Source organism: Doryrhamphus excisus, chromosome 21, assembly GCF_030265055.1.
Source record: "Doryrhamphus excisus isolate RoL2022-K1 chromosome 21, RoL_Dexc_1.0, whole genome shotgun sequence".
Taxonomy (NCBI): Eukaryota; Metazoa; Chordata; class Actinopteri; order Syngnathiformes; family Syngnathidae; genus Doryrhamphus; species Doryrhamphus excisus.
Window position 1 is genome coordinate 7,565,424 of NC_080486.1, and position 17,871 is coordinate 7,583,294.

At 43.4% G+C, this 17,871-nt stretch overlaps 1 protein-coding gene across 2 annotated transcripts; it reads right to left on the minus strand.

The window, feature by feature from the left end:
• Positions 1-101: 101 nt before the first annotated feature.
• Positions 102-16,733, minus strand: LOC131109004 (collectin-12-like). 2 transcript variants are annotated; one of them, XM_058060521.1, is made up of 10 exons: positions 16,484-16,733; positions 15,941-15,991; positions 7,454-7,576; positions 5,926-6,012; positions 4,813-5,856; positions 4,240-4,737; positions 4,034-4,170; positions 3,709-3,818; positions 556-701; positions 108-496 (listed from the first exon to the last, which is right to left on the minus strand). In XM_058060521.1, exons 1-10 carry the CDS (start codon positions 16,488-16,490, stop codon positions 477-479), a joined length of 2,223 nt encoding a protein of 740 aa, XP_057916504.1. In that variant the 5' UTR covers positions 16,491-16,733; the 3' UTR covers positions 108-476. The 2 variants fall into 2 exon arrangements, with proteins under 2 accessions (XP_057916503.1, XP_057916504.1); XM_058060520.1 differs by having other exon boundaries at positions 102-496; positions 4,034-4,737.
• Positions 16,734-17,871: the final 1,138 nt, after the last annotated feature.

The following is a 17,871-nucleotide window of genomic DNA, read 5'->3' on the forward strand; positions in this document are numbered from 1 at the left end:
GCCATTATCTCACCCAGAAAGTATAACTCATAAATAAATACAGAAGAAATATTACATATGATATCACAGCAGACATTCTTTATGTAGAAACAGCAATAAACATCAACTTAACAAATAATGATGGATTTGTCATATTAAATTGTTGTATTGACCTGAGGGATTCTTCTTCATGGACTCAAGGAACGACTAAACCTAAATTAATGTCCCATAAATTCATCAGGCAATAATTGACATTCATGACAAGGAGAGTAAAATATATAACATGTACCATCAAAATATATATCAAGCAGTCAAAATGATAATTTGTCCTCCTTTGGCTGTCTGCTGTATTGCACTCATTAGACACTTGGGAAGATAAAGTCTTCATGGGTCCAAATGTGTCCCTTTATTGTTTCCATGTGGACCAGAACCACGTTGGTCCAGTCTAGCTGCTCATTGGAATCTCAGCTCCACGCCCACCGCCTTGCAAGTCAGCGCTAGGAGCCCGGACTCCCTGCTGTGGAGTAAATGTCATTAGAAACATTTCAACACTACGGAGACAAAGATGGGCCATACTTGTCTCCTGTTGTTTCTCGCAAATGTAGTTTATGAGGTCTTCACAGGAGAAGTCATTCCACAAGGCTTGGTGGATGAGACCTGCACAGTCCTCGCCACTTTCATGGCCGTGACCCCAGTTGTCAGGCTGGCCGGCTTTCCACTTCCTGCAGACGAACAACAGGCGGCAATGTTACTGTTTAGTTCCACCAGGTAGCTATGCATTAAGGTAGACCTCACAGCTAAGAGACCCGAGTTCAATCCCACCCTCGGCTATCTCTGTGTGGAGTTTGCATGTTCTCCCTGTGTATGCATGGGTTTTCTCCAGGACTCCAGTTTCCTCCCACATTCCAAAAACATGCTAGGTTAATTGGCGACTCCAAATTGTCCATAGGTATGAATGTGAGTGTGAATGGTTGTTTGTCTATATGTGCCCTGTGATTGGCTGGCCACCAGTCCAGGGTGTACATCGCCTCTCGCCCGAAAACAGCTGGGATAGGCTCCAGCACCCCCCACGACCCTCTTAACGGTAGAAAATGAATAAACTCAGTAGTAGTTTAAAAAAAAAGGAACTGAGCAAATTAGAGTAGTTACTGAGGAACTAATGACGATTTAACGAGTAGTTACTGATGAACTAATGAAAACCTGAGACGGAGGAACTAAGGCATATACATTTAGAGTAGTTACTGAGGACCTAATGAAGAACCAATGAGTAGTTACTGAAGAACTAAGGCACATACATTTAGAGTAGTTACTGAGGAACTAATGACGATTTAACAAGTAGTTACTGATGAACTAATGAAAACCAGAGGAGGAGGAACTAAGGCATATACATTTAGAGTAGTTACTGAGGACCTAATGAAGAACCAATGAGTAGCTACTGAAGAACTAATGCACATACATTTAGAGTAGTTACTGAAGAACTAATGATGATTTAATGAGTAGTTACTGATGAAGTAATGAGAACCTGAGGAGGAGGAACTAAGGCATATACATTTAGAGCAGTTACTGAGGATCTAATGAGGAACCAATGATTGATGCTGATGAGTAGTTACTGAAGAACTAAGGCACATACATTTAGAGTAGTTTGTGAAGAACTTGTGAAGATTTAAAGAGTACTTACTGAGAAACTAAAGCGCATAGATTTAGAGGAGTTACTGAGGAACTAATGACTATTTTATGAGTAGTTACTGATTAACTAATGAAAACCTGAGATGGAGGAACTAAGGCATATACATTTAGAGTAGTTACTGAGGACCTAATGAAGAACCAATGAGTAGTTACTGAAGAACTAAGGCACATACATTTAGAGTAGTTACTGAATAACTTGTGAAGATTTAAAGAGTACTTACTGAGAAACTAAAGCACATACATTTAGAGTAGTTCCTGAGGAACTAATGACATTTGAATGAGTAGTTACTGATGAACTAATGAAAACCCAAGGAGGGTGAACTAAGTTCTATACATTTAGAGTAGTTACTGAGGACCTAATGAAGAACCAATGAGTAGTTACTGAAGAACTAAGGCACATACTTTTAGAGTAGTTACTGAAGAACCTGTGAAGATTTAAAGAGTACTTACTGAGAAACTAAAGCACATACATTTAGAGTAGTTACTGAGGAACTAATGGCGATTTAATGAGTAGTTACTGATGAACTAATGAAAACCTGAGAAGGAGGAACTAAGGCATATACATTTAGAGTAGTTACTGAGGAGCTAATGAAGAACCAATGAGTAGTTACTGAATAACTAATTCACATACATTTAGAGTAGTTACTGAAGAACTTCTGAAGATTTAAAGAGTACTTACTGAGAAACTAAAGCACATACATTTAGAGTAGTTACTGAGGAACTAATGATGATTTAATGAGTAGTTACTGATGAACTAATGAAAACCCGAGGAGGAGGAACTAAGTCATATACATTTAGAGTAGTTACTGAGGACCTAATGAAGAACCAATGAGTAGTTACTGAATAACTAATTCACATACATTTAGAGTAGTTACTGAAGAACTAAGGCACATACTTTTAGAGTAGTTACTGAGGAACTAATGACGATTTAATGAGTAGTTACTGATGAACTAATGACGATTTAATGAGTAGTTACTGATGAACTAATGAAAACCTGAGAAGGAGGAACTAAGGCATATACATTTAGAGTAGTTACTGAGGACCTAATGAAGAACCAATGAGTAGCTACTGAAGAACTAATGCACATACATTTAGAGTAGTTACTGAAGAACTTGTGAAGATTTAAAGAGTACTTACTGAGAAACTAAAACACATATATTTAGATTAGTTACTGAGGAACTAATGACAATTTAATGAGTAGTTACTGATGAACTAATGAAAACCTGAGGAGGAGGAACTAAGGCATATACATTTAGAGTAGTTACTGAGGACCTAATGAAGAACCAAAGAGTAGTTACTGAAGAACTAAGGCACATACATTTAGAGTAGTTACTGAAGAACTTGTGAAGATTTAAAGAGTACTTACTGAGAAACTAAAGCACATACATTTAGAGTAGTTACTGAGGAATTAATGACAATTTAGTGAGTAGTTACTGATGAACTAATGAAAACCCGAGGAGGAGGAACTAAGGCATATACATTTAGAGTAGTTACTGAGGACCTAATGAAGAACCAAAGAGTAGTTACTGAAAAACTAAGGCACATACATTTAGAGTAGTTACTGAAGAACCTGTGAAGATTTAAAGAGTACTTATTGAGAAACTAAAGCACATACATTTAGAGTAGTTACTGAGGAACAAATGATGATTTTATGAGTAGTTACTGATGAAGTAATGAAAACCCAAGAAGGAGGAACTAAGGCATATACATTTAGAGTAGTTGCTGAGGACCTAATGAAGAACCAATGAGTAGTTACTGAAGAACTAATGAACATACATTTAGAGTAGTTACTGAGGAACTAATGAGGAACTAATAAGTAGAGTATAGTTACTGAGGATGTAAGACACACATTTAGAGAAGCGACTGAGGAACTAATGAAGACCGAATGAGTAGAGTAGTTACTGAGGAAGTAAACTGTCGTGGTTAGAGTTGGGTAGATTCTTTCCTTCCCCGAAGACAGCTGGGATAGGCTCCAGCACCCCTTGCGACCTTCGTGAGGATAAGCGGTAGAAAATAAATGAATGGAAATGAATGAGTACTAACGTGAATGCAGGCTCGCTGCCATCCAGCCATCGCCACACATTCTCCTCCTCTCTATCGGTCAGAGCCATCCAGAAGTAGCCCTTCCCTGATGTCTGCTGCGTCAGCCATTTCTGAGGTGAACCACAAGGAAGGTGAGATGTTTCATCTTTTTCATTCAAGTCAACTAGACTGATTTCAAACGACCTGACAGAAATAATCTTTGAAGTTGATGTAAAACTATTGCATGATTTCATCTGGGTGATCCTCTTTCCAAAATGGAACGGGAACACACAAAGCCTCCTCGGCAGCGGCCATTACCATGCAAACGCAACAGCAAAAGACTCGCCTGTTCCTCCGCATCACTGATGATCAACAAGGAAGCAGAGTGGAATTCACATGTGGTCTTTGCATCATCAAAACTGCGCTGGTCTTTGGATAAGAAGTAGCACTTGTCTCGGTAGTGAAGCCACTCAGAAGGACATCCTGTAGAACAAGCAATCACCTCAGTGTTCCTGTTGACATTCATGATGGTGGTCTTGGGGGAGGTTTTACCTGGGGTCCAGCGAGTCGGAGCTACTGCTTCATCCTGCAGAGACACCGGACCCAAGGGAATGACTGATCCACGTGTGGGAATTCCTGACGGTCCCGGTGGCCCCGCTGGCCCTGGTGGCCCCACTGGTCCCTGCAGTCCCCTTGGCCCCTGTTCTCCAGCTGGCCCCATTGGACCTCGAATGCCCGGTGGGCCCTGTGCCCCCTGGAGACCAGGCTGTCCATCTCTACCAGGTAGACCGGCAGTGCCCGGTTCACCTTTACCTCCCGGAGGTCCAGCTCTTCCTCCAGATCCTCTGGGACCCTTAGACCCTGGGTTTCCTGGGACGCCTGGGAGACCTTTTAAACCTGGAAGACCTGGTGGGCCTGGAATACCCTGCTCTCCTCTTGGTCCCCGTATCCCTGATGCACCCTTTTCCCCTTTCTCGCCCTTCTGACCGGGTTGGCCAGATGGCCCTGAAGGCCCTTTGTCCCCCCTTGGCCCTCTGGGACCAGGAGGACCTGAAATATGGAATTAAGTGATGTAATGGAAGTAAGTTGGAAGCATACAAACAAACAGAGATATTCATGTCTTGCCTTGTAGTATCGTGAAGTTGGTTATTAACTGGGAGTGCTTGGTGTCCACCAGCTTCATCTCCTCCATGATGATGGAGAGGCTGGTGACCTCCTTGTCCAAACGTGTCGCCAACTCCTCTTGCTGCGATCTCAGGCCGGCTTCATCCGTCCTCATGTCAGCCATGCTATTGTTGAGGTTCAACAAGAACTCAGAGTGACGACCAACTGTCTCGGAACACGAGCGCAGGTCGTTTAAGTTGAGGTTGATGGCGCCTAGGAGCTGTGTGGTGAAGCTGATGTTGCCTGTCACACGGTCCATGCTCTGCTCGGACTCATCTAGACGGACCTCCAGACGCTCAAATTTAGAGGACGTAAGGTTGCCGAAGTCCTTTTCCCGGTCGAGGATCTCCCTCAGGGCCTGACCGTGGGCATCAGCCAAGCCACTGGTGTTCTGTAACTGATTGGACATGAAGGTCAGCTGGGATGCGACCTCCTCCAAGCTGTCGTTGTTGGCCTTGGAGAGTATCGAGGTATTTGTGGCCAGAACCTGGAGATTGTCCACCTTACTCCGGAGCCACTCGCTATCAGACAGCGTCTGACGACTGGTCTGCTCAAGGCTTTGAAAGTCATTGCGGATTTTCTGAATGCTCTGACTGGTGTCATCCACGGCACGATGCAGAGAGTTAATGACGCCCCGTTGCTGGGCTTGTGTGAGGTTCAGGCTGCCAATGCTCAGCAAGACTTGGTTCTGAAGTTTCACCTGCTGCTGAAGATCTCTCTGCAGCCTGACTGTGTCATCTTGCAGACTCTCAATGATGTTGCCGTAAGAATGTAAGGTGCTGTTGACAAAGCGCAAGGCGGCCGTGTTGCTATCCAGCAGACCCTGAATGGAACCCTGGTTGCTCTGGATGTCTGAGCCGAGGTTCTGTAGTTGGCTCATCTTGGCCTGGTCGCTGTGAATGTGCTCCTCTATCAGGGACAGTTGTATCTGTAGAGTCCTGACATTGTTCTTAAAAGCCTGGATCTCCGTGGTGGTGTTCTCGGACTTTTCCCCAGTTTGATCATCTGAATGACGACATTTGTCTTGTTACATCTACAGATGCATTTTTATATACAAGAACATCCAAGACTTACCTAGCTTTTTCAAGTCACTTTCCACTGCAATAATCTTTCCTCCATAGTTGGCAATGCCTGCAGACACGTTGTCCACTCTTTGCACCACTGCAACCAAAGACGGCATGAAGGTTGGCATCGTGTTTGTCTCATTGTGCTTTTATTAAGCAGACAGAATGGTCTGCGACCAGACATCATTTATGAAAAAGGATCACATGAAACCAATGAAGCTTATGAACAAACACAAAAAGAGATCACTGGGCATATCTTGTAGATGTCGATGTAATAATGGTGGAACTCTTCGGATTAGGTCAAGAGCGCCGGCGGTCAAGCAAAGTAAAACAATAATCAGCTTTAATGAGGTTTTCAATTTAGAAAGAGACAGATAGAGCTCATAAAGAGGGCAAGGGGGGGCGACGACAAGACTGAGGATGGGACGGGAGGTGTTCTGGAGGGGCCGGGGGTGGGGTCTTTAGTAAACACGGGGATCAAAGACAACACTGTGGCAGGGGATGCTCTTCACGCCCCCACAGGCGACACCGGTGTTCATTTCCTCTGGAATGTGTCTGGGATTTCAGGAAATCATCCTATGGCCAGTACCAGCCTCACCAGGGGGACGCATCCTTTACCTGGGGACCACCTTGGGCTTCTCTAAAGCTGCAATTTGGGGGGGGGGGAACGGCACGAGAAAGTGATGGATCACTCCCTTACAAAACAGTGAATTAGTCGAGCTCATTGCGATGGAATCTGATTGACGATGGACTCAGTCAAGGATGAACTTTAAGGTGTGGTGAGACTAAGTCACTACCTGACATTGACTATTATGGTATATGGTCTTTATAACATTGCTGAAACTAGATCCAATGATCAGACAATAAAAACAAGCACATGATTAAGACGTGGACACGGACCTGTGTCCCTGTGTGGTCCCTTGACGGACTTTTGTTTTCAGACAGTAAAAACACAATTTGGCTAGGCTTTCGCCAGAGTTGCATTGAGTTGCACCTTCGCCTCCCGGTCCATCTGGGATTGATTAGGTCTGCATGAAAGTGTGCAGAGTGGAGCTCGCTGAGCTCAGAGCTCTAGGGGACATGGTGCTTGAGACACACAACCTCAACACATATTAACATAACTTCTTCCCCTTTTCACTACTTAAAAAAACAACCAGGAAGTGGAGCCCCTGGTGAGCTTTGATCAAATAAACAGAGAGGTTCAGTTTACCTCTTATGTGCCAGACATTTTCTTTGTTTAGGACAACCTAACTTCCTGTTTATTAATGAGCTTTTGAGGCTTTTGCTGAGTTTGAACTGGACAACTGGGCAACTCCAGGGCAGGGGGACCGGTAGATTTATCTGTCCCTCGGATTAACCTTAAATTTTGTCAACGCCTTCTAGTCTAATTCCGAATGATTATTTACAATAAATGTAACTGTTGCAGTTCCAGCTCCAATAGCACCCCCGGTCTCCCTTTAAACACCACCGTTCACTCGAAACAAAGGAAGATAAGATGAATGACGATAGTTGGGATCAAGCCTTAAACGTCTTCATACCTTTATATCCAAGTACAGCCACAGCGATGGTGAGGAGCGTGCACAAGACGTAGAGCAAGGCTATGGAGGTCTTCAGTGCCCATTCATTCTTACACTTAGTGCACTCGGTGCCCTCCTGGATCCCTGTGGGGAGAAAATCGAAGCTTTTGACTTTCCATTGTGCTTCTTTACATAAGAAGCAGATTTAGGTATTAAGCTTAGGACTGGCCACCACCAGGACTCCATTCCACATCTGGACAAACAATGCCTGGAGTCTACATTAAACAGTTCCCTCATGGCCCCGGGTGGTGAAGGGGCAGGGGACAGCAAAACAACCCCCCACAGACCTGTTTAGACTCATGCTTATTTTCTTCCTCAGCCGCACCAGATAAAAGACTTCAATCAACTCGATGAAGTCGATCGAATTTGCAGTATGTAATATAATGTGGACCGTATCACAACCAGGACGGAACACTTTGGACTACGGAGTGCTTACCGGAACACGGCTGTGTTTAATTTGCATTTCAGGAAGTATGTGAGAAAAAGGGTCCTGTTTACACCTGCAACAAATAATTTTTCAGGCTTATTTTAACATCATTTGGAGTGTTGCAACTTGGAAATTACTTAGTTTTTGCCATACGGCTTGCACTGATCTGAACCCAAGCGCCAAACAACAGTAATCTTTTTCATGCAAACAAAGAAATTATCAATAATAAAAACATGGTAACAAACTTTTTCCCACTCAAACCATTAAATATTCTGCTTATTTACTGTAAATCCGTGTCAGAGTTTCCATGGTAAGAAATACAAAGCAATGAGGTTTCAACACTCCCTGCCTCCCCAAGTGTAACAACACATTTCCAGGAAGCACAGTGCACATTTATTACAGTCAACTCCGACTGGGAAATGTAATTGAATGAATTTTTACGTCAAGTCCAGCACTATGTAACCTCAAACCCCACCATTTCTCAACCACAAGTTTCGGGGGTGGGGGGTGGGGGGGGGGGGGGGGGGGGGGTTGGAGGCCCCACGACTCACGGACGCTTCATGTGAGTTGACTCACATATGTTTCATGTCATACGCTTCATGTGAGTCGCCTCACATACGCTTCATGTGAGTCGACTCACGTTTCATGTGATTCCATTCACAAAAACTTCATGTGAGTCGACTCACGACTAACATACGCTTCATGTGAGTCAACTCTCACTTCCTGTGATTCCATTCACATAAACTTCATGTGAGTTGACTTACATATGTTTCATGCGAGTCGACTCACATATGTTTCATGCGGGTTGACTCACGACTAGCATACACTTCATGTTAGTCGACTCTCGCTTCATGTGATTCCATTCACATAAACTTCATGTGAGTCGACTCACAACTAACATACACTTCATTTAAGTCGACTCTCGCTTTATGAGATTCCATTCACATAAACTTCATGTGATTCGACTCACATATGCTTCATGTGAGTCGACTCACATATGCTTCATGCGAGTCGACTCACATATGCTTCATGCGAGTCGACTCACGACTAACATATGCTTCATGTGAGTCGACTCTCACTTCATGTGGTTCCGTTCACATAAACTTCATCTGAGTTGACTCACATATGCTTCATTCGAGTCGACTCACGACTAACATACGCTTCAGGTGAGTTGACTCTCGCTTCATGTGATTCCATTCACATAAACTTCATGTGAGTTGACTCATGACTTACATACGCTTCATGTAAGTCGACTCTCGCTTCATGTGATTTCATTCACATAAACTTCATGTGAGTCGACTCACATATGTTTCGTGTGAGTCGACTCACGACTAACATATGCTGCTTGCGAGTCGACTCACATATGCTTCATACGAGTTGACTCATGACTAACATACGTTTCATGTGAGTTGACTCTCGCTTCATGTGATTCCATTCATATGAACTTCATGTGAATCGACTCACATATGCTTCATGCGAGTCGACTCACGTATGTTTCATGCGAGTCAACTCACGACTAACATACACTTAATGTGAGTTGACTCTCTCTTCATGTGGTTCCGTTCACATAAAATTCATGTGAGTTGACTCATGACTCACATATGCTTCATGTAAGTCGACTCTCGCTCCATGTGATTCCATTCACATAAACTTCATGGCAGTCGACTCATATATTTCATGCGAGTCGACTCACGGCGAACATACACTTCATGTGCGTCGACTTCGCTTCATGTGATTCCATTCACATAACCTTCACGTGAGTTTACTCACATACGCTTCATGTGAGTCGACTCTCGCTTCATGCGATTCCATTCACATAAACGTCATGTGAGTCGACTCACATATGTTTCATGTGAGTCGACTCACGACTAACATATGCTGCTTGCGAGTCGACTCTCGCTTCATGTGGTTCCGTTCACATAAACTTCATGTGAGTCGACTCTCGCTTCATGTGGTTCCGCTCACATAAGCTTCATGCCAGTTGACCCACATATGTTTCATGTCATACGTTTCATGACATCGACTCACGACTAACATACGCTTCATGTGCGTTTCATGAGAGTCTCACACTTCAGGCGAGTCTCACATGAAACGTATGCTCATATGCTTCATATGCTTCATATGAGTCACCAGGTTCAAGTGAGGTGACTCACATCATGTGCGTGTGATGCGAGTCTCCCAACAAACAATTCATGTGATTCCATTCACATAAGCTTCATGTCGACTCACATACGCTTTATGTCATACGATTCATATGAGTCCTATGAGTTCATATGAGCCTTCACATATGCTTTCATGTGAATCGACTCACGACTACGCTTCATGTGCTTGTCATGCGATTCTCCTCACGAACACCTCATATGAGTCGACTGGCATACCCTTCATGTGCGTAGACACACACGTTCTGAGTTGACTCAGACAGGCTTCATATGAGTAAATGCTCATACATTTCAAGTCGACTCGTACATGCTTCATTTGACTCACATAAATTTTATGTGATTTAACTCACATATACATACGCTTCAAGTGAGTTGACTCCCATAGGTTTCATGTGAATTGTCTCCCATATGTTTTATGTGAGCCGACTCACATCCACTTCACAATGGTGCATGTGTGCAACCAGTTGTACTCGAGGACACGAATCAGTGACTTTCAGTGACCCTGAAGTGCAGCTTTTCTTGAAAAACAAACGTAAAGAAAAAAAAAAGATTTCCATCCATGTGGATCGTGGAATGTGACAGTGATGCACGCCAGGGGCTTCTTTTATATCCCTATTTTTCAAAAGAAAGCTTAAAATTTGAGCCTCATTAGTTTCTAATGAAGAAAACTGTTTATTCCCAACTCTCATAAAGGATGAAAAGAACATTCAACATTAAAAAAAACAAGACCCAAAGGTGAGAGTGGAATTAAAACTTGAGATGTTTCATTGGTTTGGAGGCAGAAAGCAGACAAGAGGGATTTAAAGATCTGGAAGGTGAGAAATCTGTCATGCATGCTTTGTTGAGCCCAGAAAGCGTATCACAATTATTTACAGTAGATCCCATCACAGCCTTTATGGGACAAGAACTATAAAGTAGTTGCATGCATGCCGAAGAAAATGCAAAAAAAAAGTGACTTGCTAAAGGTAAAACACAAACAATTGTCTTTAAAATAAACATTCATGTAAATTTGTTGATTTGCTTTGCAGCCTTTTGTTGGGCTCTGCAAAGACTCAGGTCAACTTTCCAGAAAACTAAATCAACAGCGGCGTTGGAATAGGGAATGGACCCACTCGGTGGAGGGATTAGGGGCGTGCCGAGGGACTTGGGGTTGGGTTACAAAGCAAAACACGGGAGTTTAAAACACTGCAAACGTTGCAGTGTGTCTGCAGCCTCCGCCTCATTAGCATCGAGCGATACGACACCAGCCAATACAATCCAAAGTGGGACAAAAATGAAGCGGGATAAGAAAAACAAGGCAGAGTTTAGATGCAAAAGCTAGGTGTCCAGGCAAGCGATTGAAAGAAAAATAAAGAGTTCCATGTCACTAGTCGGGAGTAATGCCCAAATAAAATAATACTTTCCCTGTGATGAGCAGCTGGGATAATAAACCCTCCAAAAATGAGAATTTGAGGCGTGCTTCTCTGCCAGGCTCGGCTGTGGGAAACATTTTGGCGTGTTTACGTCTCAGAAAGTGTTCAAAATGTGTAGAGATAACCCTGCCATCACCGCACCGCATTAGGATGAGGTTCTTAAATCTAAACGACAGATTCTTGTCGGATCCCTCAGGGATTTGCTGATCGTGCACTTCATCATCAACTCTGTCGGATTAGAGGTATTTGAGATCCGGGTCTTGTGGTATTTCAAGAAGAACATGTGTGAGGTCAGATGATACTGATACTAGATCTACGAGAGGGTCTGGTTCTCATCCCAAACGGGAGGGGGGGGTCAGGACGTGCCCAAGCGTGTTTTATCTTAAGTTGGAGCTTACCTATCAAGTCCAAAATGTCCTGAGAAGATCAAGATTTAAGATAGAGGGTTGTAGTCCAAGGGCTGCACGGTGGAGTGGTTAGTGCGCAGACCTCACAGCTCGGAGACCAGGGTTCAATTCCTTCCATTTCTGTGTGGAGTTTGCATGTTCTCTCTTTGCATGTGTGTGTTTTCTCCGGGTACTCCGGTTTCCTCCCACATTCCAAAAACATGCTAGGTTAATTGGCGACTCCAAATTGTCCATAGGTATGAATGTGAGTGTGAATGGTTGTTTGTCTATATGTGCCCTGTGATTGGCTGGCGACCAGTCCAGCGTGTACCCCGCCTCTTGTCTGAAGACAGCTGGGATAGGCTCCAGCACCCCCCACGACTCTTGTGAGGTAAATGAATGGGTTGTAGTCCAACTTGTGATTCCTTCATTCCCAAAGCGTGTATGACACATAAGAATGATTCCGAACATAACATGAAGGCAAACGACACCATGAACAATCAACTCCAACATTACACGGTGAAACATCCAAAACCACCAAGAGCAAACACAAAGACGACCAGGGTGGGCAACAACGGCACAGTGAGATGGGAGATTGTGGGCGTTGGGCCTTTTTCTGGGTGGCCTCGCATCTCTGCAGTCACATGCAAAAGTGGTTGGGGGGGCGGGGTCTGTCGAAATGATGTCAAAGTTGGAGTCTGTCAGAAAGAAACGAGCTGTGTTGTGCTGCCATTACCACGTCCTGATGGTAGTTGACGTTAGAGGAGAGGAACCAACAGCTAAGACCCTGTCCGCACAGGAACGTTCCTGGGATTTGTCGGATTTGTTCCTAGTTCCATCCAGACGGGAAGGGATGACTGGATGAAAACAATGTAGGACCAATGCCAAAAAAGGCACCCACATATTCTTGCAATGTTGCCGCAAGGTATGCTGGGTAGCTTGCATTTGCTCGATTGCAAAATATGTTGAGGAGGTCATCCAGGTGGTGTTAACATACTCTTGATATCCAATGTTTTATTGTTCATAGTTCATACTGTTGCTGCTGGACTACCCAGCATGCCTTGCGGGCATTTAAAATAATAATTTTAAGTTACGTGTTATTTTAGCGTTTGTCACCCACATAGTAGTTTTAAGCCAATGTAGCTCATGATTCAAAATCCCGCTATGTCGACAAACCAACATAATATTTTGACGGACATGACTCATCTCCTTATATTATGATGTCTTTTCCCCCCCAAATGACTCGTAGAAATAATTCCACATCGTCGTAAGTCTAAAAAAAATCAAGGTTTCCATATGGACAGGATACAGCTGAGGCTTGGTTCTACCAAATGATTTTGACGTGTCAACATGTTAATACTTTGACTTAGTGCATGCCCTGACATGTTAAATGTTATTCAACCATTATTATTCCTCCCCACCTTCCAAACCAGGACGCTGTGAGTTGATCTTGGCTTTGGTTTCTTCCAGTTTCATAACCATTTTTGAAGGAGACGTGAAAGCTTTTCGAGCTTTGACCAATTAGAATCCCAAATTCATTGTAAAAGACTGTTCTCCTGCTGGGAAGTGTCAGAGATTTTAGAGACTATGACGTCATTCGAGATGCTCTATATTCATTTTACGCAGAGGAACACACACGTGTGTACGCCCACAGAACAAAAGAGCGATACCTTGCCAACTTTGAACATGGGGGGGGGGGGGGGGGGGGGGGGGGTTCTCGCAGGAGACCCTGAAAGAACTTTTGCTTTCTGCTGTTTCTCCAAAATCAATGAGTCAGACCCTCCTATCGAACCCCATAAAAGGCCCAGTCAACTCCCGAAGCAGTTCCCCTGATGGCTGCATGCGGGTCACGTCAAGGACACGGGGGGTCATTATATGCTGTGTGAGCACTGGAGGGATGAGGAGGGGAGGGGAGGGTCTCCGAAAGGTGTGTCAGAGATCTAGTAATAACTAGCAGCATATGTGCCTTTCAACATGGCTGATCTGCTCCATGCATCTTGAAGGTGCTTTATGTACTTTAAAGTAAAGATGAAACCACCAGTGTTTCCCAACTGATGTAGATAATGATCAGATAATGAGAAACATCATTGCCAAATAAAGCATCTTTTCTTCTGAAATGGCACCAAATTGTAGGAATGACCCATTTCCCTCCATCGGGATTCCTTTAATGCCGCTTTAGTCGCCTCATATGCTCACCAGAAGGTCCTGTTGGGTCATCAATCCACTTCCTGTTATTCCTTTTAACACCGGCTGTATCTCCTCTACTTCCCCTTCACTCCCTTTGCATCTCCCTGGATGAAATATGCCCCCCCTCTCCATGATAACAAGTCTTATCTCGCCTCCCGTTCGTCTCTGCCAGACCCGAGAACATCCTTGTTTAAAGCTCACTCTCACATGTTCAACCTGTCATGCTGCTGATCCGCAACAAGACCATGTTTGACGTAACCCTGATGGATGAGGTATTGGTGGTTGTTGGGCGGGGGGGATCATTCTGCGCCAAAGAAGCCCATGGGCCTAAACCTGGGGTTGTGAAACCATAAAAAGTACAGAGAGTACGAAAGTACCCCCCCCCTCCCCAGGAGTCTTCAGACCAGCAAAGGTTGCATACATAAGAATGAAAGCATGGTGGGTCGGTGGGGTTAATTGGCTCCTCCCACTCTATACTCCTGTTCTCCTGACTTCCGTAGCGGCACACTGGCTGCACGTGTCCGAATATAGTGCACCTTGCTGGGACACAGCAAGCGTCTCCCTCCCCCCTATACTCTGGTTCTCCCGATATTAGTGATGACGTAGTAGTAACTTACTTAATGTTGTTTATTGCGATTAATTCATTGCGGACATAACCGTGATAAGTGAATTAAATAAAATATTTTTGTAGCTGCTAATGACCTTATAAATATGATTCTTTTACCATTATTAGAGCCCTCTAGACTCTTAACTCTTAAGTGCAGGCTAGGGGATCTGTACAGGGAAACAAGCTAAGTAGTTAGCCTCTCCAACGTATTTATTCTAAACATAAGAGAGGGTTTGAAACTGAGTGGGGAAAAAGGACAAAGTAAGAAGCCAAAAATTTACCACTTCCACACTGAATGTGAGGAGAGCTTTTTTCACTATGGACTCAGCATCCATGCAGTTCAAGTTAAGTTAATGCAATGCTTCTCAAATAGTAGTGAGGGGGTGGGGGTGTATACCTCATTAATAAGCAATTAATTTATTTTTACAATATAAATAAACCATTTTCTTACTGTAGAGTTTGACAAAAAATGACGGAAGCTAAGTGTACAGTGTACTTTCCTTGGAAACTAATTATAGTTAATTGGAGTGAGTAACTACAAATAACTACAAGCAATTACTGGTCATTCTCCCTTTATATCTCCTGTTGTTTCAATACCCGCATGCTCCTCATCGTTCATCAGCTCACATATAGCTTATGTACTGTTTATAATTGTGTGCACCCCTGTAAAAACGATTTAAACAAAGTGTGATGCATGCACACCGGCTTGCACCTCATGGAGCTACGTATGAACCCTCAGGAGCGGCTATGTCACAACAGCGACCTTCGTGTTCTTCGTGTTCTTCCCGCTTGGCAAAAACAAACAGGATGCTTCTACTCGGGTGACACAGAATGTCTTTGAACACAGTTTGAAGTCTCCCCTGCCAAGATGGAGCCTTCAGTACCACGTGAAGGGATCCAAATTCACATTTTTAGCAGTAAAGATGTCAAAGCAGGATGTATACCCACGATGCTTTGCAGCCATACATACTGTATGTAACATGTAATGTATGTGACCTCATTCCCTCAAATAGGCATACCCCAAAAATGAAAGAAATGGGTTCAACAGCTTCAAGCAATGACGTGTCAAAATAAAAGTACTGAAATATTTCAAGCATGGTTCAAATATTTGAGGTTCAATCATTTTTTGGGGTGAGGAGGACTTTGGATACAATTTTCACAAAGTTCTCAACCCTTCCAGCGCCTCCTCTGGTGGGTTTGGATGTGTCGGGTCCCATGAAGCCAAATGTTTCTGCTCATATGAGCAACAAGAACAATGTAAAACACTCACCGAACCTCTTGTAGCCAAAAGACTGTACTTCCTCCTCGTCTGCAAAGTCGTCTGTGTGACATAATGAGAAACACATGACATCAACAGTTTGGAGTCACGCTACTTTGGATGCAAACAAAGACAACTGGAATTCCTGCAAGAGGAATGTTGTGCAAAGTGGAAGCATCTAACGTAGATCATCTATAGTGTATGTACATTTCATGTACATACACACATATGTAAGTGTGTGTGAGAGCTGTAAAAGCAACAGGCTTCAGTTTGTTGACAGTAAAGCTAATTACTCTCTGCTACACTGAACAACATCAGGCCTGATGGGAAACAGATGGGACTGGGGGGCTGCTGGGGGGTCATGGGCAACACTGCTGAGTGTTTTGTGACGTCACTAAGACCCAGCATTACTCTGCATCACTTTGTACGATTATTTGAGGGAAAGTGCTAAAATGCATGCAGAAGCATCACAATTCATGAATAAAGTGTCAAAGTTTGCATTACTATAAAGTGTAACAATAAAAAAGAATCAAAAGGAACAAAAACAGTATGTACCTTTCATTGCGTTTTTATAGCTCGTTGAGGATAAAGGAAGAGGACAGAGGACCGCTGTCACTTTGTGCGCATCTCAGCATCCGGTGCCAAAAAAGTCCAAAGTTTGTTTTCCAAGTTATGGACGATAACGGCGGTAGAAAAAAAGCCAAAAAAAATAGCAACAAAGAAGACTACGTAAACCCTTCAAATGTTTAAGTCTTCCTCACGCACCTCTGAGCAGGAGTGATGTGATGCTTCGTGTCCGCCAGTTCTGTCTCTTGTCTGCTAGGTTAGTCAAGCTAAACCTCGTTACTTCCGGTGGTACTTTCAAAATAAACGCTGAGTCAATCAAAACACAATTGCGTTTTTTGCAATAAACCTATACAATGCTCAATGTGTATTAGAGATTAACTCATTATTTTTCTAAAAAAAATAGTTAAAACATGTATGCTAATGTGTACCGTGCATATTGCAGTATAACTTCATGTATAATGTTACTGACATACTATGTCACTTATGGACCCTCTACGTTTTTATATACAAGTCACAGATGTGGTTATTAACACCTTTCGGGAATTAAGTTGTAAACTTTTTCCCCTTGATCTAATTTCCAGTCTGCGGCAATAACACAGCTACCGGTCCACTGGGCCTCGGCAACACTCGGTAAACATCGGCTAACACGATGTCACGTGGTTCAATCAAACCGACAGCGCGAGACGGACTAGAAATGGCAATGGCGGGACATGAAGAGAGCGATTTCCTCTAAAAAAAAACAACAAAATTTTGGAAAGGGAGGCTTATTATCCATATTTAAAGAAAAGCAGGGGCGCACACACTCATGTTTTTTGTATTTTTTTTTCAATTACACCAGAGGTAGGAAGAAATGACGTAAACTAATGTTATGTGCTACTTTTTGCCAAAAGTGTTAGCAGTGAGCCTTTTTTTCGCTTTAAGCATCAGCATCATTGTGTAGCAAAACGTGCCTCTTTAGCGTCCCAGGCCTGCAGACACACATGGCTGATCAAAGGCCCATATCTCCAGTGTACGAGTGAGTCTTCGTCTGCTGGATGGTTAAGATAAGCTGATGGGCCAGATAGCTGAAAGTCCTTTGAGCTTCAAAAATACATTATGTTCTTTCATTGCTGACATGGACTTAAGCCATTGTGTACTGAACACAGATGGAGGTGTTACAATAGCTTCTAGTTCCTGTACTAAGTCATCATGTTTGATTTTCTTTGGATGTACCAAACTTTCAGTCGGCTTCTGTACAAGCTTCAAACGCAGCTCAAAGTTCATGATTTGACCAACTGCAGATCCCAGGTCAGCCTTCGATGATAACACCACTAATTAGATAGCTGTTGTTCTTGAGAAACAGCGACATCTTGTGGCAGATTTATGTATGCCATTAA